Source organism: Symphodus melops (assembly GCF_947650265.1).
Source record: "Symphodus melops genome assembly, chromosome: 23".
NCBI lineage: Eukaryota > Metazoa > Chordata > Actinopteri > Labriformes > Labridae > Symphodus > Symphodus melops.
In genome coordinates this window covers 6128408-6153609 of record NC_136713.1, presented here as the reverse complement: position 1 = coordinate 6153609, position 25202 = coordinate 6128408, and the positions used below count along the sequence as shown (strand labels likewise).

General features: G+C 40.2%; 1 protein-coding gene across 2 annotated transcripts in view; it reads right to left on the bottom strand.

Annotated features, from left to right (window-relative positions):
* Positions 1 to 21004: 21004 nt before the first annotated feature.
* Positions 21005 to 25202, bottom strand: part of LOC306818313 (E3 ubiquitin-protein ligase Midline-1-like) — a 51107-nt gene continuing 46909 nt past the window's right edge. For both annotated transcript variants that reach the window (XM_079335828.1, XM_079335827.1), the window contains exons 8-10: positions 23345 to 23506; positions 22862 to 23069; positions 21005 to 22681 (exon numbers count right to left, since the gene is read on the bottom strand). In XM_079335828.1, coding sequence (XP_079191954.1) covers positions 22333 to 22681; positions 22862 to 23069; positions 23345 to 23506 — 719 coding nt within the window. In that variant the 3' untranslated portion in view covers positions 21005 to 22332. The remainder of the gene's footprint in view (positions 22682 to 22861; positions 23070 to 23344; positions 23507 to 25202) is intronic.

Sequence of the window (25202 nt, the reverse complement as noted above, 5' to 3'; positions counted from 1 at the left end):
GGCATGTCTAGACTGTTTTGACTGGGGTGGCCCAACTGGGGCAATGACTTCTGTAGGGGTGGCCACAAATAAACATAAATGATTAACCCTTTCGAGTTGATCTAATTCATAACACAAGGTTTAAACATCTGACAGGGCTAATAGCCACACCACACAGTTTAGGATTTTTGGTGTGGCCAATGAGATTTCTAGGGGGCCCATGCCACCCCTTTGGACACACTACTGAGAAGAGTCATAGGGCCTGTTTTAGTGCCCAGCGAAAATGTCACTTTTTTCCCAGCTGATGCAGCTTTCCCAACTCGCGCCCCCATTTTGCTTTTCCCAATACTTGCACCAACGTTAGTACCAATGGCGGTGGTGTTCTCAAAACGAGGTGTGATCATGCACACCGGTGGCATCTTTAGGATGCAGAAAGCGACTGCACCGTAAACAGATTGAATCCTAATCCCACCTCCATGGTGCAATGCAGTGCTTTCCTGCTTTTTAAAGTGCACACCAGAAAGATGGGCATATATAGGCGAGTTCACCACACACTTCCCCGAGTGATGGCAATCTAGCAATAAAAGGCAGCTGTTTCATCTCCCAAAAGCTTTATTTGGCGCCATTCCTGCTTCGTTCACTCAACCAAAAACAGCAATATTTTGAATAATGATTGATGTGTGCACGAATGTTACTGAGAGTATTCATTGTAATTACACAGTCACTTAGTGTGCATTTCGTCCCCTCCCATGGTGCCCAGACATCTGTCATCATGGCAAGATGCAAAGCAGAAAACCCCAAATTCTATACCTGTGAAGTGTTTTGCAGCCAAGCGTCACTCAGCCCTGCGTGGGTGGCCGCTTCCCGCAGATTTTGCTGACCATCTTCTAATCTTCCCATCACCATACCCAGACAGATCCTCCTGTCACAATGCAGCTCTCAAACTATTTGAAAGGCGAGATTTTTCTTTTATGCCACAAGACACTTCAGTGAAGTGAGGCGGATGAACAAAGCAGCACAAGGTAGACAGAAGTGTTGCTGGGTTTTTACCTTGAAAGTCGTGTTCCACAAAGATATGAAGGCGTGAATAAATCTTTTTCTTCAAGAACAAAGTTGCGCTCTAAATTGCTTTTTTTTTGCCATACTAAGTCATTAGTTTCCTCCTACTTAGCTCTGTGTTTGAAAGTTATTTCCTGGCCTGTTTAAATGCAATGTTCTGTGGCTATTATGCAGAAACACAGCTCTTTTTGATGACTTAAGAAAAAGAGTCTTTGTTGTTCCATCATCACCAACCCCAAACTTAAAGCGATATAGAGATAAGACCACTAAGTCATCCACCCCATTGATCCACCTTGCACTTTACTTCGCCCTGGAATCTGATCTCAGGTTTGCAAAATAATTACACAAGTCAGGCATGAAGCACTTTTGTAGTCATACACATACTGTAGATGCGCTTTTAACACTATTTTTCTCTGAAAAGTGGGCTGTGTCTCACAAACAAAAGTGACCAATATACCAGTATCAAAACTGCTTGGATAAATAGCGACACAGACCAAGCTGGTGGTGCCACTTTTTAACAGCTTTTCTCCCTCATTAGATCGTAATCATGTATTTAAATAAAACATTGTCATACTGTGGACCACTCGTGCTAAAAGAGTACTTCAATTCAGGGCAACAAATGACCAGTGAAGGTGACCAACGTACTTCAATTCAGGGCAACAAATGACCAGTGAAGGTGACCAACGTCACTGTGGGTCCCTTCAGGAATATCGCCGTAGGCCAAGAGCTCTAACACTGGACCAGTAGTTAGCTATACAGAAACAGCATGTTGGGGACTTCACTGAACAAAATGGAAACCATCACTGGGGACAGTTTATACCCTTTTCCCTTTGGGAGATCCCCCAAAACAGACTGTGTCTCAAAACAAGTACTACCCATATTCTAGATTTGATGGTAATAAAAGGACTCTGGACCCAAGGTCAATGAACTGAACCTAACTTGCACCAAAAGGCTCTTGGTTGGGTCCCTAGTCTTAAGTTGAACGTAGACCAATGCTGCCCTCTAGCAAATGAGAATGTCTGTGGGTAAGTGGCTATGGAGTGAATACACTGGCATATACATTTTAAGTAAGGCATTGGAGAACCAACAACTACACCTATTGGCCTATTATATAAATAATTATGGTGTTGTCTACTTTCATCCCAGGGTAAGGGTTTGGGCGGTAAAGGTTTCCCCCAAATGATTCTGACAGGCAGCAATAGAAGCCATATTCTGGAGTGAAAGGGCCTGCCCATGTCAGTCTTTTAAGATGCACAGAATGACATGCTGAAGTCAAACAGATATATTTACCAATGGAGCGTCACCCAAGTGTGACGGGTAAAATTGGTTTTACTTGCAATGATGTGATGTTAACATGGAATTGGCCATCAGAGTTGGCCATCCTTGACTGCAAACACATTTCTACACGTCAGCCACCACTGATCTTGTCTGGCGTGATGGAGGATGTCGTGTACTGGGACTACATTGGCATGAAAGGAGATAAGATACAGCTTCATTCTCCTGCGTTTCATTTGTCTGCTGTTTGAGTTGTGTATTTGAAGAAGAACAATACATGCCGAGTGGGCGCTTTAGGAGGCCGCAATCGCAACATGACACAACCTTTAGATGTCTTTCCAACTTACTGCATATTTTATGCACATTTGACCAATAACCTTTGTTCTCCCCATTGTCAATAGTCTTGTAATTGTCTTTAGCAGACTTCACCACTTTTTTTTATAAGATGTCAATCTTTATGTAAGTAATACTCTCAATCCTAAGAGGATATTCTGTAAAGCAGATAGTCTTTGTGGAGAGCATCCATTGTGATAATTCCAATACAAGGTGTCTTCTTGTGTAATATTCTTCAATGATGAAAAGTTGGCCATCCACAAAGCCACCCATTGATCTCTATTAACCAATCAGAGACTGACTTACCACTGTGTATGTTCGCACTGATCTCAATGAGGAATTGTGTTGAATATTTCACAATATTTGCTTTTTTTCTCCAATTTGGAGAACCCCATTTTTGGTGCTTTTAGAAAGACCCCAGATGTGTAATATATCTAAACCATATTCTCGAATTCATTTCATCTAAGGTCCTGTTTTTTGGTGAAGCTGAGGAACGCTCATCGCAGTTGCAACTTTCTTTGCTTTATTGAAAAAAAAAGCATTGCTTTGAAAATAAGGTCTCAAAACTATCGCTTTACAAACTTGAAAAAACTAACCCTCACCCATTTTGGTCCAAACAAACTCCCAAAAACCTCATGAAATAAACAAAGAGTTGATGAAACCCCAAATAGCTTATATAATTCGTCTTTAAATAATTTTTCCTACCGAGTCTTCAAACACAATATAATTGTTTGAAGATACAACACAAACACATGGACTTAATCGCTGCAGCCTCGTCTTAATTTGTTTAGATAGAAATCTAATGCATATTAACAAGATGCGATTAAAACAATGTTCTGAAGTCATGCATTTGATCTATGTACTCTTTCCTTTGTGCAAAGGGTTACAGCAATCTCTTTTCTAATTAGAACATCCTTTGGTATACATGATGATGATGGTCCAGTTACTGTTCTCCGCCATTTTTAAGGGTCCCTCTGGGTAAAGAAAGTTCATGAGCGTCATCATTTCAGGAGTCAAGTTCACACACAGTGTATAATTACCCTTTGTACCTATATGAGGCGTGTCTTTTCTTTTGGTATATACTGAAAAAGATACATAATGTATAAGGCCGACTAAAGCTAATGAACTGTTATGGTGGCTTTTTAAGTAATGTATGAATAAAAATCAATAACAATGCTAAATCTGTACTTTGATATTCTACTAATCATACACATTATGAATGCGATTAGGGGATACTTTTTGTGTGTGACTCTGAGGGATCCTTTACACGGCACAGCACTGAATAACAAGTACTCTCCGCTTCTCTTTGATAGTCTTCTCAGGTCTTTTTTGTTCCCTTTTTACTGTAAAAGATTATGAAGGGAGATGCAGAGGGGGAGGGAGAGAGAGAGGGAAGAAACATTGCACAACTACAAAGAGCTATTTAGCTGCTCAAACAAATAATGCCAGTGTCAGCGTAATGCTTGCAACACTTCCTAAACTCGTCCCGAAAGATAATGACCTGGACACACCTCTCTGTCGAGGAAAATAAAAGTACTGCTTCATCAGCCTGTTCTTTTTATTATCTGTTTTTGGCATCCAGGCGTGTTTACAAGACAGCTCCTTATTGTATTTCTTGATCTTATCCTTTGCACTCCTTTCATTTCCGTCTGGCGCCTTTCATTTGGGCGGAACTCTCTCTGCCAAGAGGCGTCAAAAGCCAGGCGCTAAATATGCAACGACCTCCAAGGTGTCTCTCCACCTCCATCCCAATCTCTTCATTGCTACCCCTAACTCTCCTTTCTTCTCTCCAGTCTTTCTCCCCGTCCTTTCTTCGCCCATCGCCATTTCACTCAAATCTCAAGAGCAACCGGCGCTCTCAGAGGAAATACAGGCCCTGCCAAAGTATTCATTGAATTTGTTGTAGGATTTATCCCTCGGAGGCAAGCTCAGGGTGGAAAGACGAGGATCAGGGAAGGGGGGGAAAGGAGGTATTGAAGGGTCAGGAGAACAGGGAGGGAGGGTTAATGTGAAGGGACTGGCAACTGTATCAGGGGAGTCTGATTGAAAATAAGACGGAAAAGTCTCAATTGGAATGGATCCTGTTCAAATTTACTCCCTACCATATCCCCTAACGCTGTGAAGTGGGCAGTCTTTGTTTAATCTTCGGCAGGTGTAAGTATGGAAGGGATCACGCTTTTGGACCTGCTCTTATATTGATTTGTCGGCAGTTAAAAGCCACACTATGTGAACAATAAATCAAGGAATTTAGGAGCGAAAGCGTGCCCCTCTTCTTAACAACCCCTTATTGTTACAGTGGTTCACAATCCACAAATTGTCTATTTTATCGGCAGTTCCTCACTGTCATTTATCAGTTACCAACATCCCTCTCCATGATTTGAAAAGCATATCTACACTGTCAAAAGAAATGGGAAGAAAACCAATTGTTAGCAACACATTATACGACTACCCCTTGAATAAATATTTTGTAGGTTTGTAACCAAAAGACAGCAAAGATTGAATGGGTGGAATACATCATCCACCCACTTACACCTAGATTCAGTGTTATTACACTGCTCAACACATCTCGCCACAGCAGCTGAAATCATAATACTCAGCTGCCTCTGACAGAATTTGTGATAGTTTGAGCAGAATAGCAGGCTAATGGGCTCCACATACATCTGATCATTAGAGAGAATGAAAGCTAGCTTTTGTAGGGCGGCTGCTGATTATCCACCTGCTCCATTTTGAGTTGAAGAAAAATTGGACCTCCAATTTAAATCTGTACGGCTTGTATTCATTCACGATGTCATCGACGACAGCCAATCATATTACGAGACAAAGCATAATCATGGCAGATGATGTGCCATCATTATATCACGCCATGATTCATACAAATAGGTTTCCAACAAACTGGCCATCTGGGGCCTCAAATTAGTGGCTTTACATTACAACTATATTTGTAGGAAATAGTGTGACAAAAATAGTACGACAAATGTCAAAAAAGCTTTTTCATGATGTTATTCCAAAAGAAAAGTCTCGCTGGGTCTGTATCTTTAGTATTTTTTCCTCTTCCCTCCCTACACATTTCAGTATTCTTTGGGGGAGAGGCTTAATTTTTTTTCACTCCTTCAACATTCTTTTGAGTCGAGTTTTGGAGAAAAAAAAAAAAATCAGGGAAGATAGAAAAAGCAAGCGAGATGATCCATCCCAACAAAAAGTGGATTCCAAAAACGTAAGTTCTAAAGCCTCCAAACTCGCAGCAGTCTGTGTTTGGAGAATTACCCAGACCAGCGGCAAGTTGTGCCCTGTTTTGGGCATATTTTTTTCCCCCTCATCTTTTATTTCCCTAAATTGTAATATTCTCTGCTTGTCATGCTTCATGGATATTCTAAAGGTAGCTCACTCTGGCAGGTCTTACAAGCTGCAAGGAACCCACAAGGGGCTGAAATCCCTCTGTTTCTGTGGCTCTTGTAGAATGGAATACAGAAGGTCTCACGAGCTGCGCCTTCGCATCCGCCGGGCTGATTGGAGCAGAGAAGCGGATTGCTCCCTGTTTCACTTTAAGTCTGAGTATTTCTCGTCGAGCTTTGAAGAACCTCACCCAGAGCTGTGATAAACCCGCAGGAGGCAGATCTCCAGACATGCTGGAAGAGAAGAAACTGCAAGACTGGGCTATATATGCCAACATATACCACCATGCCTTTCTATGCAAACAATTTGTTGAGCCTGAGTTCTAAATAACCATCTTATCTATTTGTCGTAATATGGGGCAGCAGTGCTGGTCAAATGTCGTGTCTATGTGTAGCGCAGCTGCTCGCCAGCGACAGTTTGGAAACTGTTGTTATTTTCTATTAAATTTTGAAGTTTATACTTAAGGCTTTTGGCATGTGAGTAGGGCTATTAATGATACTGGAAGGGTTATTTGGTTATTATCCTTGTGTTTTAATTAGGGTGTTTTGTTTTTTTTATTTAGCATTTACCCAACGTGTTGTCGAAGTAAGGACAGGACAAGTCATGACAGAAAATAATGCTTGTTGAATTCAAATCTGAAGGATATATCCTTGCAGAATAATTGCCTACATTGTCTGAAACGACTTTAATGTGACTCCGGTAGGTTGCCTCATTTCCTAATCTACACTGATTCTCTGCTTTCAGCTGTACTTCCAGTCGCTGCGGCTGCAATTTAGCCTCGTTCCCCTCAGTAATATTATTACCGTCATTACACAGATGACTATTCCCTCCACTTCTCAGCCTCAAATGCTCCAAAAACCCCCAAATCTCTACCTTGAAATGCACTTCCACAGGGCTGCAAGCTTTACGCCCCGAGCTACAATCCATCGGGGCTATAATTCCATTACTATACAGAGCGTAGCATATAAGGGCATCACTTCTGCCTCAAAAAACACTGACTCATAGGGGTGAAATGTGCCTTCAGTCTGCCTTAATTCCACAGCGTTCATCCCTACAGCAACATCTCCAAGGATGGCCAAACATACACACTTGATCCGACACATACAGGAAACTTACTGCTTTCTGACTTTAGTGTTCACATTTTTCAGGGCTGAAATAATAAATAAATGATAAACTGTGCAGTAAGACATCAAAATCCAGCAACAATCCAGGCTTCGCTGCACTGCCAAAAATAAATCAATGTGTCATAAATCGTCAATGAGCGAGCAAGACATGCTAATTTATGCTAACACATTAATAAAATAACAAGATCATTTCGATACAGAAACATCAGCACAAACATCTTGAATGAGTTATATATCTGAAAGAAATCGGCAGCATTTTCATATGGAGCCTAATGGGGATGGACTCACTTGGATTTTTTTTATTGCAGTTTCTCATCGTTGGAAGCTGCTTCTCGACCAACTCTTCATAGATTGCAATAGGAAAGACATTGCTAATGGAGTTGGATGTAGAGTTTCATTAATGAATACAACACATTTCAATTTAAACTCTTAGCTAAAAAAAATGTACAGTGAGAAATTGCGAGTTATCTGTTATGGTAAATTGTAAGCTCTCGGACACAAAGCATTTTAATGAGACAAAGAATTCCTTTGATAGTAAGAGAATGAAAGTAAAGCAGATTATTGATGTGAATGCAGCACAAAGGCTTCAAAGTAAACAGAGTTGTGTTTAAAGGGATTATTTTAGCAGGACGGCTTTCAGAAATGTTAACCACAGCTATTTCAGTGTGTGTGTATGTGGAGTGTAGGTGTTGGAATGTGAAGAGTACATGAAGAGTGCATTCATTCATTGTGGGAGTACTGGGCAACAGCACAGCTTTAATGCTATATTTCTTGAAGCCACAGGCCTTCCAACAGGTTAATTTGGTTTCTTTAGTACATAGTAGAAAGATTTTTCAGATATGCAATTTTACTTTATTATTTTCTGCCTACGTGCACATAGCTCTGTTTGTATACAAATATTTATTTCCTTTTTACCGCACTATAGTTCTGTTTACATCTGTTCATCTTTTGTTCGATCGCTGTCCACTTCTGCCTTCTTGTGTGTACAACTTTGTCATTTAATATTTTAACTCTGTACGTGCATCTTGACATTTTATTCTTTTGTTGAAACTTTATCTTTGGTAGCATTTTTGCAGTATAGCTGCTCTGTCGTTCATTTACTGCTGTGTGCCTTTGAATTGCCCCCCAGGGACGAATAAAGTTTTGTGAATTGATGTGAATTGAATTGAAGAAAGCCAGGTTGTCTTTTTCGAAACATTTTGCAGTTCACTTTCCATGAAATAATCAAAGAAACGATCGATCCCATGTTATCAATTACATGATGTTTAAGTTAATTTTCACGCAAAATAAATGTGCCTTTTGGTTGAGAGTTCTCGAATCCTGCTTCATCCACAGTGACACAGCAAATCTAATTATAGCTGGAGGTAATTATAAGAACTCAACTCTCTTACTGTCAGCACTCGTTTTATCAATGTGGAAATGAACAGGGGGACTTTTAACCTTCTGTGTGTCTATTTGACTATTATCAGCAACCCCTCCTCAAAATTACATCATCACTACAAATAACCATTCATCCATTATCTTTTCAAGTTCGGGGTCGCAGGGAGTGAAGGGGGGATCACCGCCAAAAAATAAAGCCACTCACCCATCTCGCTCTCGTGCATGTTTTCTGATCCTGCGTAGTAGTTTAACCAAAGTTTATTGGACAAATTGTCCAACATGCATGCATATGTACATGAACACAGACTGTCAAAGGATGCCCAGGGAGCATTAGTGCTATCCAAGGTGTTGTCAGAGTATTTATGCCCTTCCCCTGGTGTGCAGTTGACCCATAAAATTACTGAGTCAAATGGATGTTGACTCAAACAACCCCTTTCGGATGTTTATGCTGCACCGCAAACTGCAGTCCTTTTCCAAAACGCCCTGGAGTAAATATCAAGGCTCCCCCCCCCACCCCCCTAAGAAATAACTACTATTACTCTTACAAGCTCCAGAGATTTAAAGAAATGAGTCTGATTCGGAGCTGAGATATACTTTGAATGTGGGATGATTTGGTTTAAGGACGGTTGGAGGAGAGAGCCGCATGGTGATATAAATCCACACCTAGGGCAACGTCTTGTGCTGGAGCTAGAACGCAGCAAAAGCTTTTTCCTAGCTGTTGCACACAGGGGTGGGGTGTGGTGATGTGGGGTGGTGGGGGACAGGGAAATGATCCCAGGCATCTTGTTTGTATTGTCTTGCGTGGCCATTGTTTGTGAATGTCAGGCGGCAGCTCCCAGCTCTGAGTGTGTTGGAGAGGGTTGAAGCTTAGTGCTATGACGAATTCACACATGTACGCACTCTCTCTGTCTGTCTCTCTCTCTCTCTCTCTCCCTCACACACACACACACACACACACACACAGTTTCAGCTCCTCTCTGTTGCAGATGGTTGGAGAGTTGCTCTTACCTTTTCTCCAAAGCCGCAGTCTGGATATGCTCCATTGTCGCGTCTTTATCGCCCTCTGCTGACTAATTATGTGATCGGCACCAACGAAGCTCCACTAAATGACCCATATCGTCTCTTTCATATACTTCACAGTGCACATTGTTTTTGCTCTTTTCTTCTTGAAAAAAATTACATCATCAATCCTCTTGGAAGCTAACATTGTCATTAAGCTTTATTTGTCAAATTAAAGACCATAACCCAAGATATTCTTTGATTTGTTTGTTCGTCAATTTATCGCAATCAAAGTGAATACACAATATATTGTTTATGTTGGCTTGACTTTGCTTTGCTAATATGTTAGGGTTAGGGTCCTCATTTCTTTGTGTTTGTCTCTGTGTTGTCTGTATTTAATAATCTTCAACAAATGTGCAAAATTATGTTTGTGATGGAGAAGAAAACTATTTTAATCACAAATCACAATTAGTGTGTAAATTAGTACGTAACTTATTTGAAATAATGCCCACTTTCAGCTTTCAGGAATAAAAGACTGAGAGCAGCTTTATATGATGAACAAAACAAAAGATTAAGACTGGAACTGGAGACTAATATAAAACTAAGTGAACGCTGTCATTCTAACTCACACATTTATTCTCTCTCTGTTGTTGTTCTTTCTGCATGCTAGCGGCACATGTTGGGTTTTTTTCTGTCAGGATTCAGGAGGCAGTCGGAGCCATATCATTAGGGCATCGTTCACGCTTACCCCCATTGGTTACAAGCAAATACACTTAAGCAAGTAGTTAAGTGTATTTTTACTTTGTAAGCATTTGAACATGTAAGCTTTTATTTTGATGCTGAAGTTTTCTTTTATGACGATTGTATTGATTTGAAATTAAGCATTTGTCTGTTTGAATTTTTTTGTCTGTATTTTGCTTCGGTGTACGACTGTGTATGAATGGGATAAGTTACGTTTAATGGTCACTGTAAATAGAACTCTCTGCAATCACTGTGTAAATGGGGAGGTGTGACATGTGTTAACTTGACAAATCACTGATTCTTAATGGGTCAATTAATGACTCCCAAGACGGCTTGACACAAAACAACAAAAAACGCAAGGCTTTATTACCATAATGCAAATCTAAATGTTTTATAGGAATACTCTAAACACAAACAAGGCAGACACCTGAGAAGTTTTACAGGAGTAAATAGTGTAACCAAAGATAAGAGCATCAACCACCTTGTGCTCCTGTGCAAGTGAAGAAAAAAAAAATACAAGGACCAGTGAGTTTTGAGCTTATCCCTGTCACCCCTCATCTACTTCAGGCACAGCACGGTTCAATACATCCTGTGTGTAGAGAGGTATGTAATTGAATGTTACCTACACCTTTCACTGCTCGCAGAGCCCCGGCGAGACTGAAACTCTATCAAATACCCCGCTCACAAACAGCCTCCTGGGGGTTTGAAAGCATCCCTGAGAATGAGCATTGTCTGCCTCGGTCTCATCAGGTGTTATTTCCTGCTTTTAGAGGATGCTCGATTTAACGAGGAGATAATACTTCTCGCGTTGGAAATGATATCTCCTTTTGTAATTTCCTCTTTTATGCAATCATAATTCAAGATTTTAGGCTCTGACAGGGGCAACATGACTTGGAATTTGTTGTTTGGGATCCAAAGTAGCTAATTTTTTGGGGGGAATTTCTGCCAAACTGCTCGTGCTTTAACAAATATTGAAGCCATTTGTTGCAGACAAAGTATCGCCCTTCATTGGTTGCATAATCTCCTTTTATTTTTTTCATTAAAAAAAAAAAAAGACAGGAAAGGAACAGGAGAGAGCTTTCCTGCAGAGTACATTCATGTAAATGAGGGATGGTTTTTAATTCATCATTTGAACTCTGGGACAACCTTGCGAGGAATTCCACATTATTATTCACTTCCCTTTGTCACCTTGCAGTTGAACGGGGCATTTATGTAAGTCCAGTCAATTATGAGTAAGGCAAAAGAGGACATATTTCACTATCAAATCAATAAATGTTCAGGCAAGCGAAGACCTTCATTCGCCTTTTTTCATACTTTTTTTTTCCTTCCGTCAGTCCTGCAAAAATGTTTCATTTGAAATCATTAGACTGACCTCTACACTTCTACTCAGGCTGAGCGGAATATTGAAACACCTCCTCCTATAGGGAGCCATTTTTTACATTAGCTGTCACTGTTTGAAATCCCTATCTACAGTGCAACAATTACAGCACCTTATTTAGATAGATAGATAGATAGATAGATAGATAGATAGATAGATAGATAGATAGATAGATAGATAGATACATACATACATACATACATACATACATACTTTATTCATAATGCCCCATACTGTATATGTCTTTCTCCGAACACATTAAGTGTCTTTGTTGATGGATTGGCACTGAAGCATGTCTTGTTTTAATGGAGCACACAAACCGTACAAACTCTATGTCAACACAATTAGCTTGAAGTGTGTCTGCAATAAGTCTGTAAACTGTGACAATGTGGAATAGAGCTGAGTCATGGATCGTGGATTTAGAGGACTTATGTGTGCTGGTGGTTGTCCATGTGCACGTGTGATGTCTTTGGATTTACTTGTGTGCGAGTCAGTGAGATGAAGGAGACAAAGCAACCCTTTGGATCTGCAAACGCTCTCACACACAAGCTCAAACACACACATGCACGCACACACAGCGACGGTTACAAGGATACACACACACACACACACACACACACCAGGCAAAGCAAAATCAAACCCTCGCTAAGACCGGATATGAACATGATTCAAGGAGTCACCTGGGAGTGTCATCTCTAAGTATCCCCAGTGGGACTCGCCTCAGGTAATCCATAAGCAATTATTCTGGGGAGACAACAGACAGGCCTGTCATATCCGTTCTCCTCTGTGCAAATGCACTCAGGCAAGAACAAACGCTGCCACAAGCTTGCACACACACACACACACACACACACACACACACACAATTGTGCACCCATATACAAATGTGCATCTTCCTCTCACCTTTCCATCCCCCTCTCCTCTTTCCTCTTCACACAAAAATACACCCTAATCTCGCACATGCTATCTCTGCTCGCACACAGGCTCACCAAATGCATGCTGTCTGTCTTCTCACATTCTGCCTTCCTCTCTTATCCTCACAAACACAAACACTCTCCCTCAAAGGAGTCATATCTCAGTGTCCTTTTTCTGGCCACATTTATTCCTTCCTGATAAAGTTAAAGGTGCACTCCTCGGATGTTTGTCTATACAACTCAACCCTGTGAAATGTGTTCTGTAGATCAGAAGGGAACTTATAACCCATTTCCTCAGGTTTGTGTCTGATGTAGCTCGTGGTCTCTAACACGACACCTTTTGTACAGTGTCTTTTTAAGGGGTTTATTGAAGACGTTGTCCAGATTGTCACTCCAAAAACATGTTCCTATTGCTTGATATGACCTTGGATCCTTTCTTATTTTATAGTCTTTTCAGAGTTGGCCAAATTCCTTAAAGTGCGTGTGCATTTTGGAGCATTACTTTGCATTTATTATTTATATATATTATTTTAGGTGAAAAGGATCTACATCCTAATTTACGTCCATGTTTATATACCTGGAAACAGATATTACATGATTCTGCATAAACTCTGTATGAACATGTTAAAGCCTGGCATGATAACTGTATGTTCTCTGCATGTAGACAGAGGACAAAAGGTTCACCTCCCCTGTAAGGGATGTAGTACAGGATCCATATGTACTATAGAAATACATTTCTCTACCACTAGTGACCCAAAGGTTTTACAATTGATCCAGCATTTTCAAAAGTCTCAGTTTTTCGGGGTTTCTAAAACATAGGAGTCAAGTGGACTAATGCTCTACCAAAGACTAGACCAAAGTCTACTCACGTCTGAGGAATGCCGTCATTCCGGACACAAGGTCGCAAAACTCAATTTGCCTCTCTTTACAAGTACAGAGGTACAACGACTCACAAACAAGCACACAAAGAGGCACAGCCGTGTTTGTTCTTCCACCTTGCCGGGTCACAGACCCTCTCTACTACTTTCCTTATAAAAATAAAAAAGGGATGTGTTGCTGATACAAGTGAAGCAGCTTTGAATTTAGAGTCCCTACGCAAGCTGTATTCCACTCTGTCTGATAGGACTTCTTCAGAAATAATGCCTCTTAGACTGGACTCTGTTGCGACAGAAATCAGAACAAATGGCTCAAAACACAACTAAAACCTCTCAGTGTCTTCTACCTTTCATTTCATGCCTTTATCGTTTCTCGTCGCTTGGTTGAACTCCTCTCTTGTCTCCCTTATATATATTTTCTAATTAGTTGAGTGCACAAAATCCCTCGCCCATTTGGAGTGCAATAAATTATCGTCTCTTAATTAGAGAGCAGGGCGGTAAAAGCATGTCTGCCCAAGTTTGTTTTAACCTGACTAAAGATTTTATGTTTGAGAGTTGCAAGCTAATTGGATTTTTGACTGGCTGTTTTGATAAAAGTGCTCAAAGAGGAAATAAGCTAATTGAGAAGGTGGGAAAAAATGTTGCATTTAAGTGAGTTTTTGAAAACGAAAGTGTCAAAGAAAGAATAAAATTAACATGAGGACAGGGAATTGGAAGCAGGAAGTTTTTTTTATCCTAGATGGAAGACAAAAGATGGATAATTGTTTGAGTGAGCCAATCAAATCTATAGAAGATGATCAAGCCATTGACGGACCATTAAGCCAAAGGAAGACGATCATTTCAATGTCAGATGATCAAGCCAATGTGGAAGACAATCAAGCCAAGAAAATGCAGTGTTTGGAATTTTTCCCTTTTTTACTTAGCTTAGCATTAGCAGAATACTGATTGTCAAAAAACAAAGAGGGAGATAAATTAAGGATCAAGAAAATTTAATTTGAAACAAAAAAGCAATGATTACAGTATTCTGTCGTGACACAGTGCAGTTACTGACATTGTTCATGAAGGGAGTTAATGGAAGAATATCAAATTACAAAAGATGAAAGTCAACAGAAATAATTATTATACTTGAAGGATATATTTTGAAGCTTTATAGCTAAGTGTCCAACTTTCTACTTCCTATCAGAACTTTCCAAAAGCCCTCTCATTAGTAAAGTGATCATTCCTCCCTCTGGCTTTAATTGTGCCCCAGGCCTTGTCTGATCAATAGACCAAATTGTTCATCACAAAAGCCTCTGGTGCCTTGTCGACTTTGGGAGATTAGAATGCAAGGCGGGAGCATTTATAGGCAGTCTCTGATTAGAATCAAATGCTACATAGTAGAATTGAGAGGCCTTGTGACAAAAAAATGCTATCAAAAGATTCAAACTAGTTATTGGTGAAAAGGAGAAAGGTTGGTTGTTATTTAGGAGGTAGCAAGAGGTAGGAGGAATCCAGATAAGAAGCTGCATTGGACACGATTCTCATTAGCGACACGGTATGTCGGCTCACCTTTCAGAGGAGAGCGAGCTTTAGAATGAGACTGAAGCTTGTGTGGGAGAAAGCCACAGTTGATTTCCCTGAAGTTAGTGATGCCATTGAGTCATGAGCAACATATCTAAAAGAAAAAGGTGGATTTATTTCTTCTGAAGAATTGCATTGAACACTAACAACGCTCAGTCCGAGCTGTTTGGAGGTCCGCTAGGTATGACTGGTCAGACACCCTTGTTTGCTTGGCCACTTTTTCCAATGTGTTTAAGTCCAGTGAAGACAGTCTATCTGTAGATCAAGACCAAGCCGAGAAGCATCTACACCATGAACTTGTCCTTCATGGATGCCAGCCAAGTTGATTCTATTTGGCAGCCAATTTCATGGTACCAAGATGCTCATCAAGAAGCTTGAACAGAAGGTGGCACAGATGCTATCAATCCTTAAAGGACATGGTTGACTACCTTTATGAGCAAACAGGAGACTGTATCGCCTTCCATTCAGTGTCAACTGGACTATCAACTGGTAGTTAGAGAGGCCAGCAGCTGCTCGCTAACCCTTTGCAAATGAATAGCTGAAACCTGAGCTCATAACCTTCCCGTAATAATAGTGATTTTACGTTCATACTAGAAATTATTTTGTCAAAGTGGATTTGACAAATTGTCATATCGTTGCTTTTTACTTTGAAATGTTTAATAATACCATGAAAGGGAAATGATCCCCTGAGGATACAAGGCACAAATCACAAACGTTTGTGTGTGGAGGTGGAAATGTCTTGCTCAAGAACATCTCGGTAGGGTGGTACCAATGCACACAAGGGCCCGTTTGATTCGAAATGAAGGACTGTCTTGTCGATACCCTGCCGCAACAGAGACCTTCCTTCATGTAGCCAGACTTGAAATGTAAATAACAATAACATGAATGAGAAAGACGGTCAAATTCCCAAAATAAGAACGATGCAGACTTGTTTTCCCGTTTTTCTCCCCCTGTGACACAAACAATAACGTCAACCGAGTGAACACTATCTTGAATTCAAATGATTCACCTCTCAGTCAGAATACTGTCTGCATGTGGTGATACTGATTGGATGGAATGATAAAGTTTGTCCTTGCTGGGCCGTGGTGTAAAGAAGTTTCTCGTTTCCCCTCTTAGCCTGGAAACTTTCTTTCCCATTCTCTTAACTCTTAGCTGTCTCGAGTGCAGCTTCAAAGGGCTGTTCTGAAAGTAATGACTCAACTAAATGTGTACGTTTTGTGCTGCATGTGCATGCTGTGTTTCGAGAACATTACATCCAATTAGGATGTTAGTGCATGTTGAGAGCTTACACACAAAGGGAAACACAAACACAATAAGTCCAGCAGCGAGATCATTCAGGAGTAAAGATAATGACCAACAAGCTTCTGATTGCATATGGATTTTTTCAAAACACTTATGGAACATTGTGGCTGCAGTCTGGCCATATGACTTATTTCTGCTCATTGTCTCTATACTAACCATAAAATAGCCACAATTATCATCTCTACAACTGCAATTGCTTGTGAATAACGCTCTGCCAAAGATACTAACAAAATGAGGATGTAATATGTAGTTATTTAGAGGAGTCTGAGTTGCAGAGCGTGCAGTGCATTTATGAAATTTTGAATTTTAAGTCTGATGAGATTTGACATACAACAAATGGACTTAATCCCTTTTTTTGGTTTCTAAACCGAAATCAGAGGACTAAGCAGTATTATGCATGGATTTATTAAATCTTCGATTGCTCGTTGATTATCATGGGTGACATTCAATTGAATTTTCCTCACAAAACGAGACAAGCTTTCATTGAGACAAGCATTGACATACATATAAATTAGCTCTGTTGGCGGTGGTAGGAGTTATTCTGTTGCCAATTACTCATATGGCAGTTCATTTGTGACTTATTTTCCTGAAACTAAACAGTGACATCTGGTGGACAATTTGAGTATTGGTTCCTTTGTGTTCAAAGGCATCAGAGAGATGGCACCTTTTGCATTGCTGGCCAAAAAACATACACCATCAGTAAAAAAGAAGCAAACAATTAAAGCTTCTTTCTAAGATGAAAATCATAAAGACCACCACATGTGTGTTTCCCATCAGTGTGGATGTGGCCTCTAATGATTGAATCACAATTAAAAAAACACAGAAGAATGGTTCCTCAGAGGCACATTTGAAGCCTTTTTGTTAAAATGGACGAGATAGACCCAGATAACAGTAAGTCAGAGCTTTATTTTTGTCCATTTTGGTTGCTACTACTTTCAAAATGTGTCCCAATTTCTGAAACCACTCCTTCGGGACTTACTATTTACTGCACTGCCTGCACAGGTCTCAAAACGCTGGCATTCCCTATTTGAAAGGCCTGATTTTCAGCTACCACAACATGCCCAAGTCTTCTTACCACACACACTCATTCATTACAGTACGATGGAAAGGGTCCTATAGAAAACATGCACATCTCCCCAAGGAGATGGCTCTGTCTTTTGGAGTCTGCTCTCTGTGTCTGAACTCTGACTTGGCTCTAAAAAAAAATCTCTGGGGAATGTAGGGCCTAAAGGCTGCCCATACAAGTGCAGTTGCAGTGTTTGCAGAGAAAAACAGCTATACCGTGAACCGACTCTGGCCTGATGTTATGTATAAAAGTGGGACAGTGTTGGCCTAAAGGAGAGCGAAGTGGTCTTGTGAAGGAAGGTCAGCGGTTCAGTTTCCAGGGCCCATGGGGACAAATTGGAAGAGTAACAGTTTTGTGTGCTTTTTGCGAAAGTATATCCAAGGTGCCCTTTGGGGGGAAAACAGGCCTGAGCTGTTTAAGCTGCTGGACCTTCACACCAGGTCTCAAGTGTGAATATAGCTCTACATCACTGTATTCGTACAGATGGTGTAAGGAAAAAAACAACAACACACACGTTCAGCAAATCCTGCCTTTGATTTAGGTTGATAAAAAAAAAACCAAGGTCCTCAACCTTCGCGGTGCATTTCAGCCTCACAGCAAAACCTCCAGAAACATTGAGTTATTGTATTGATTGTTTGAAATGTCACATCAAGTCTTGTAGGAGAAGAACGGAGGGTCAGCAAGCACATTTAACTGCTGAACTTGGTTTTAAATTGCATTAACTCGGAGGAAAAGGTCAAAATGTTGTTGTTTGTTTTTTTTTTTACAAAAATTAATGCAATTGTATGACAATGACTTTTAGAAATCTTAGCAGAAAGTGCTTTTCCATTAGATGTGTTTGGTATTTCTAACATTAACTGGTGGCCATTGGTATTTGAGCTACCACCTGCAACACAATTTTGACATTCAAGCCAATACATTCTTGGTTGTTGAAGTGATGATGATGGAATTTGTCCTCCTTCCTCTTTTTTTCTATTTCTTTACCTACGAACATGTCACTTAGTTTGACAGAGATAGTCATGGTTCTTTGTTCAAAAATCTAATAAATATAATTTTGTATTAGGGCATTTAAAGTGTCTCTATGCATGGTGTTGGGTCAAATACCCCTTTCCAATGGAGAAACCTTCACAATTGGTTGGCGATACACTGATTTGTTTTATGGTCTTCTAAATTCCCCTGGAACACGATTTCTGCACAGGGTAAATGTTCATCACAAGGAACCAAGCCTAAATTTACACCTTACGTTGCCAAAAATGGCACCATAATTTACCAACTAAACATATTGCTTTATTGAAGACAGTATGATATAGGAGTAGGGTCACATCCTGTGTAACTTATTTTTGATAGTCTCCCCCTGCTGGACATTAGAAAGAAGGACAGTTCACGGCATTTTGGCAATGGCTTCACTTTGACTCTAAGACGCCATTTCCACTTCTCTGAGCAGTCTTTGGACATTGAGCATGAATTTAATAGGGAAGTGCCAAGAGTAAATTCATGAAGTGGATCTCTTACAGCAAGTGAATTTCAAAAGATAAGAGAGAAGTCCAGCCATGCTGTTCCACTTTGTGTGACAGGTTACGATACAGATGAACAAACATACACCTCCATTATTTGCAGAGGACAACCTTTAAATTGCCTCTGTGTACTCTTTATAGTGTGTGCAATGGAGCGCTGGATAAAGTCGTTTTAGACCCTCACACCAATGAGCAATCTGAACAACACACAGACAACACAAGGTTTCAGCTAATGCAAAAAAAACAACAAAAAAAAACAGCTGAAGCTTGGCGTCTGGGAACAATTGCTCCTGAAAAAATCAGGAAGAGCCCCTGATGGCGGCAGGAAGTAAGAGTGATAAACTTGACAACTTCCTCTTCCACAGGAAATTCATGAACTCGCCGAACAAGCCAAAGACAACACTTTGAGGCGTCTCTCTGGAGCGTTTAACTTGTTACAGAGAGCAGTGATGCTCCAGGGTGCTTATAGCTTGAAATATTGACATATTAGCTTTCAATATTTATTATAGTAGCTTAAAAAAATTATTCAAAGTAACTTATTATTGACAATCGTGGCTTTAAAGATTGTTTATAGTAGCTTTAAAAAAGTATAGTCGCTTAAAATATTCACCATTGCAGGTTTAATTATTTATAGTTGCATTGGACATTGGATTTATAGTTGCTTTAAATAGTGACAATTGTAGCTCTAATTACTGGCTATAGTAGCTTTAAATATTGATTACAGTAGGTTCCAATATGTTTGTAGCTTTAAAAGTTCTTGTTTCAACTTTAAAGATAGTTTACAAGGTTTTGAAATATATTAGCTACGAGCGGTTTAGGCTTTAAAATAGTATTAGCCTTAAATACAGTCCACAGTAGGCTTAAAAATGGACTCTAGTAACTTTCAATGCTGAATGTCTGATTTCAATCTGGACTTAAATCTTCCAGTAGACTGAGAAAATCAATATATTGTTGTTTACAGCAATTGGTGCAGTGGCTTCCTGAGGAGCAATAGGAACTGTAAACACCACGGAGAGAACTTTTTGAATTCAGAGCTGCTTGAATTTGTTTGTCCCCCCGCCTCCCCCCTCTTGCTTTATGTGATGGTACTTGACATTCTCAGTGCTACACTTATTCACTGGATTAAAAAAAACCAAAACATCAGCAAACTTTTATGTGAAAAGGAACGTTTATTTTTGACCTTTTCATAGACACATCTCAGACATACTGTGGTGCAAGCAATCATATCCATATCCTTCCAGAAAAATGTCCACAGAGACGGAACATATAACACCATGTTCATAAAGTTCAAATGGAAACATTAAATTAAGCACTACATTATGAATATCAGATACAATGAAAACACATAGTTGAATTAATTGCCAGGGAAACACAGAATTAGAGAGTAGATTGTTATTTCACTTAAAAGTGTACCAGGTAGTGAAATGAAGGAACATACAACCAAGTCTTTGTATTTTTTAGGTGCCATTTTTTTGTATTGTAGGATAATAGGTTGGTCGTCATTCCCTTTAAAGGTCACACATTATGCGTCCTCAGTCTGTCGACCAAAGTCCATCCTCTTTGTCTTTTGCCAGCTCCACTTTTCAGAAAATTTGGCTCAAAACTGGCCTTTTGGAGATTTTCCCATTATGACATCACGAAGGGCAGTAACCCCTCACCCGGGTCACCAAAGCCGCAACCCTTTTCAGAAAGGGGCGTGGTCAGACACAGCTCATTTGCATTTTAAGGTACAGACACAAAAATGGCCTGTTCTGAGCAGGGCTGAAATAGAGGAGTTTACAGGCATGATCAAATTTATGATCAGAGTGGATTTAGAACAAGAAACTTCACACACGTTTTGGGGAGCTCTGAGACTTATTCTAACTGAAAAGGAAGGAAATATGTGACCTTTAAAACTCAAGTTACAAGGTAGAATTTTTATCATGTTTTGGCCAATGATTAAAATGAAGAGTGACGCGCACCCTTCTGACATCAAGTTCGAGGCCAGCCCCATTTTTTTGTATAGCTCTGTTGTCCCAATAAAGGGAAGATTATTTATTTTTAAGAGAATGGCAACCTTTTAAAAAAATATGCCTAATTTACATTAAATTGATAAGACCTCAGTGTATAAAATCACATTAAAAAGGTTTATTTTGAAAGGATAAAACAGGAAGACACTCTTTATGAAAAGGAAATCAATGATTAAACAGCTTTATATCCCCCCACATGTGCATTTAGCTCCAATAATAACACTGGGGCTACAACCATAACACAACTCATGTAATATTGCATCACATAAAATTAAACTGGCAGCTAAAAGAAAAAAAAGATTCACACAATAAGTCAAACAAAAACACAACACTTTCCCATTTTACTGTAAATGCATGTTAATTGCACCAACAAGGAACAGGTTTCCAGCCATGATTAAAGTAAGAACAATGTGCAAAAACAAGTTCTACCACTATGGGAATCCTGCATTTAATATTAGCATCAAAGCTATTTCCTCTCTGTTGCTTTTTTTAAAAATATTTAAGGATTTATTAAGTTATGTAACATTTCTGTAGAGACGTCTGAACAGACAGCAACGGCTACTTTGGTTCCATCTTATTAAACAAGGGAAGGATATCGGGATAGGGGAAGTGTTTAGAATTTACAAAAATGTACAGCCGTATTTCAGCAACCGTGATAGATTAACGATGACGTGTGTAAGTAAGGGGTGAGGGTTTCAAAGTGCTGTATCAGATAAGGTGAAAATTAAAAATGGATCCATGGCTTGTTCCCTAGTTGCCGTGCTTTCCCATTCTGGGAAGCCCCAAAGTGCCTCCCAGTCAAAATGTCTGACTCAACGTAGTCCATTTGTTCTGGTTTCTTCCGCATTGAACCCCTGGTTTAATTTCGTCCAACTGAAAGAGGGTTCGGCTTCAAGCTTTTTCAAGTCATTCTTGCACAGCAAACAACTGAAATAACTGTAGTCTGTTAACATATAAAGCTGCACTGGGTAATTCAGCAGAAATGAATGATGCAATTCAAGAAATAGGGATGTAACTTATCCCTTCCATTTATACTTAATCCTCATCCTGGACATTATGACTTTACTCCAAACGTTTCGACTTAAGTCCCAAAATGTACAAAGAAAAAAGTCATCTTTTTAAATTTGACAAAAACGTGTGATATAACACTTTTAACTTTCTTCTTGTATTTAAAAAATGGACCATATTGGACACCAGTCAGGTCAGGTTTTCCAGGTCTGACTGAATACGAGCAGCTAATTAAATACTTCTTTTGGGGGATGTATAAGCGGAGTGATTCGAGCTGTTGTATCTTTATAATTAAAAAAGAACGGATCACTCTTCTTCTCTCTCCACAAAAAAAAAAAGCAAATTTTCAGAAATCTTTTCCAGTGCAGCTTTAATGTAACTGAAACAATGTTATGCGGGTTTCTTCTTGACTGTGTGCAGTGTTCAGTCTTCAGGATCCAGTCCCTCTAAATGATCAGGGATGGGTAAACCAGTGAGGATGGTCAGACACTTGTTCCAAACGTTGAACACGGGACACACGGGCTGCACGAAAGAGACGTGAAATGTGTGAAGGTGCTGGGAGCCCACGGCGTCGTAGAAGGTTATGTAGCCGGCGTCGTAGTCTAGCAGGACCCCGACGCGCCGCAGGTGGGGAGACGGCTCGATAGCCAGCTCTTTGCTGTTGTGGCGGACGACCCAGGAGTTGTTGCAGCGGCAGAGAACCCAGGAGGCCGAGTTCTTACCGATCCACTCGTGCTTGGGGGCCGATTTGTAGGCTATGCCCACAGCGTACCTGAGGAGGGGGGAAATAATCTGTTAACAACTTTTTGGAGCTCGTAAATTAAGACTAAAGATGTTGTGTGGTCTTCACCAACCACCTGGAAAGTTGATGATTTGGAACTAGAAAGAGGAACTCTCTGCAGGATTATCCTGTAGTTCTGAACTCTCTGATCCCAACTGGAATCAAACTCACCATGTGCTCCCTCCAATCAGAGCCTCCCAGTAGTGACGACCGCTGTCAATGTAGACGTTCCCTACCACGCCGTAGCTGCTCTGGCTGGTGAAGCGCTCCTGGCTGTGGCCTTTCTTTGACGTGGTTTCATCCCGCTCCACTGTCAGGTTATCGTGGGACACTTTGAGCTTCTTGTGGGCTGATTTGGGGTCCAGCTTGAACGGCTGACCTTTTAGAGACGAGAGAGGAAATGGAAAAAAAAAATTTTTTTATAATGCTGTAATGTATTGAGATCTTCAGAAGGGAACATTCTTTACAGAACAGCTCATTTATTTTTCAGTTAATTGAATTTCATTTTTGCTGTAGGGTGGGGGAATCTGAAGCACAGCAAGTGAAGTGTGGGAAAATAATGAAAGAAAGCTATTTTTCTGTAAACATTTACACAGCTTTTCAGTGAAGGTCAATCCTATATGGAGTGTGTGTTTACAGTCGTCTTGTACTCACTGTTGGTCTTCAGAGTCCCCGGTTCACTGCTCCTGCTCCCCGCTTGGTTAATGGCCTTGACAACAAAGATATACTTGGTGCCGCTCTGCAGACCGTGCACTGTGTAGTGGTTCTGCTTGATGTTGGGAACAATCATCCAGCTCTCCAGAGAGTTACACAGACCTGCACAGGCAGAGGGAATGCAGGGTGAGATAAGGAGAAAAAAGAAGGCACAGATGATGCAGTGCATGGACAGCCAATCAATGGAAAACCATTTTTTGGTTTAGTTAGTTAGAAAGATTGTAGTTCATGTTAAACATATTGACTTATTAAAACTAAATTATTAAATCAATTGAAAAATATCTATAAAATCCTGGAGACAAAAGTATAGTGCAATCACATTCGCTCACATGTGGATCAAACAACAAAAATGAAGATATGATGGTCACTCAATTGGCCACTCTGGAGAGTGATAATGCTTGTTTTAATCCAGGTGTTCCCAAACATTTCAATCTGCAACCCCAATATAATGAGGCTAGAGACTGGGGACCCCCATTGTCCTTGGAGGTGTTTAAAATATTTGACATGGCGCACAGCAACGTGCACGATGAGGCCTCTCCAAACACTGGCAGTAGAAGACCACACAGTAGCCCAAACTTTATTTTTAAATTGATGGGTAAAAATGTTCAATTTTAATCCATTTTTAGTCTTTAGATGTTTTTGGAAGGAATCTGGCAACCCCCAGTGTCCCATGACCCCCCAGGGGGTCCCGACTCCCGCTTTGGGAACAACTGTTTTAATCCATATAATGCATCCATACTTATCCATATGCACTTAGCTGGTAATAGCACTGCTGTAACACAATAAAACTCAGATGAAATACTATTTGACTGGTGAATAAATCTAGTTTTATTGACTTATATCTGGAGTGAAATTAGCTGTTAGTCACGTGATAAACAAATAGACAATATTATCGGCTGGCCAATTCATCATTTAGTCTAGTAATGAATATGGTAGTTGTGACAGAGTATATCTGAAGAAACAAACAACCTCTGTTTAATATGAACAGACAACAAGCTTCATCAAATACATGTGTTGGTATATGAGAGAAATGTAATCAGTCTGTATAAAATTAACATTTCCCAAAGGGAATCTCCTCAGACGGCTGCACAAGAGCTAAGGTTAATATGCGTGTTTTATTCCATTAACATTAAAAGAACTCAAGTTCCTGCACAGGGATTCGTCTGAACTAGTCCAGAGGGAGCAATGCGGCACGTGGTTGCGAGGCCAACGGCAACACCTCTGACATTTATCGGATGTGAAACAGAGAGGTGAGAAAAATCACAGCAATTCAGTGAATGGAAAGAGACAGGGTTATAAAAGCAAAAGGGGGAGAGTGGAAGGAAAATGCACGTCAAATTAGTCTAATGATTGTTGATTCTGAACATGCTCTTTAACTGTGGAGCAATGTGAAAAGAAAAAAAAAAACAATGCAGAGGGGTTACCTAGGAATGATGGGGATAAAGAAATGGAAGAGAGACGGGTAGAAGAAGAACAAAAGGTGGAAGGTTTTGTTGTGAGGGGAGTCTGTTTGATGAAACTACAAAAAAAAAGGAAGAAGAAAAGACGGAGAAAAGGCAGTTTGATTGAAAGGGAACAGGGAGCTTGTGTTCAGATGCCCTGACCCCATTTCCTCCCTTTGCAGTTGCTCACTCAAGTGTGGCTGTGATTTTTTTTTTTTCCAAGCTCTTGTGTGTTAGCTAGTGTTTGCTGTATGTCTGTTGTCATTCTACAAGACATTGCGTCTCTCATTGAGTGCCGAGGATTCATTTTACGACTTTCATCTCCGCTAATACGACATCTCTCTCCTACGGTGCCA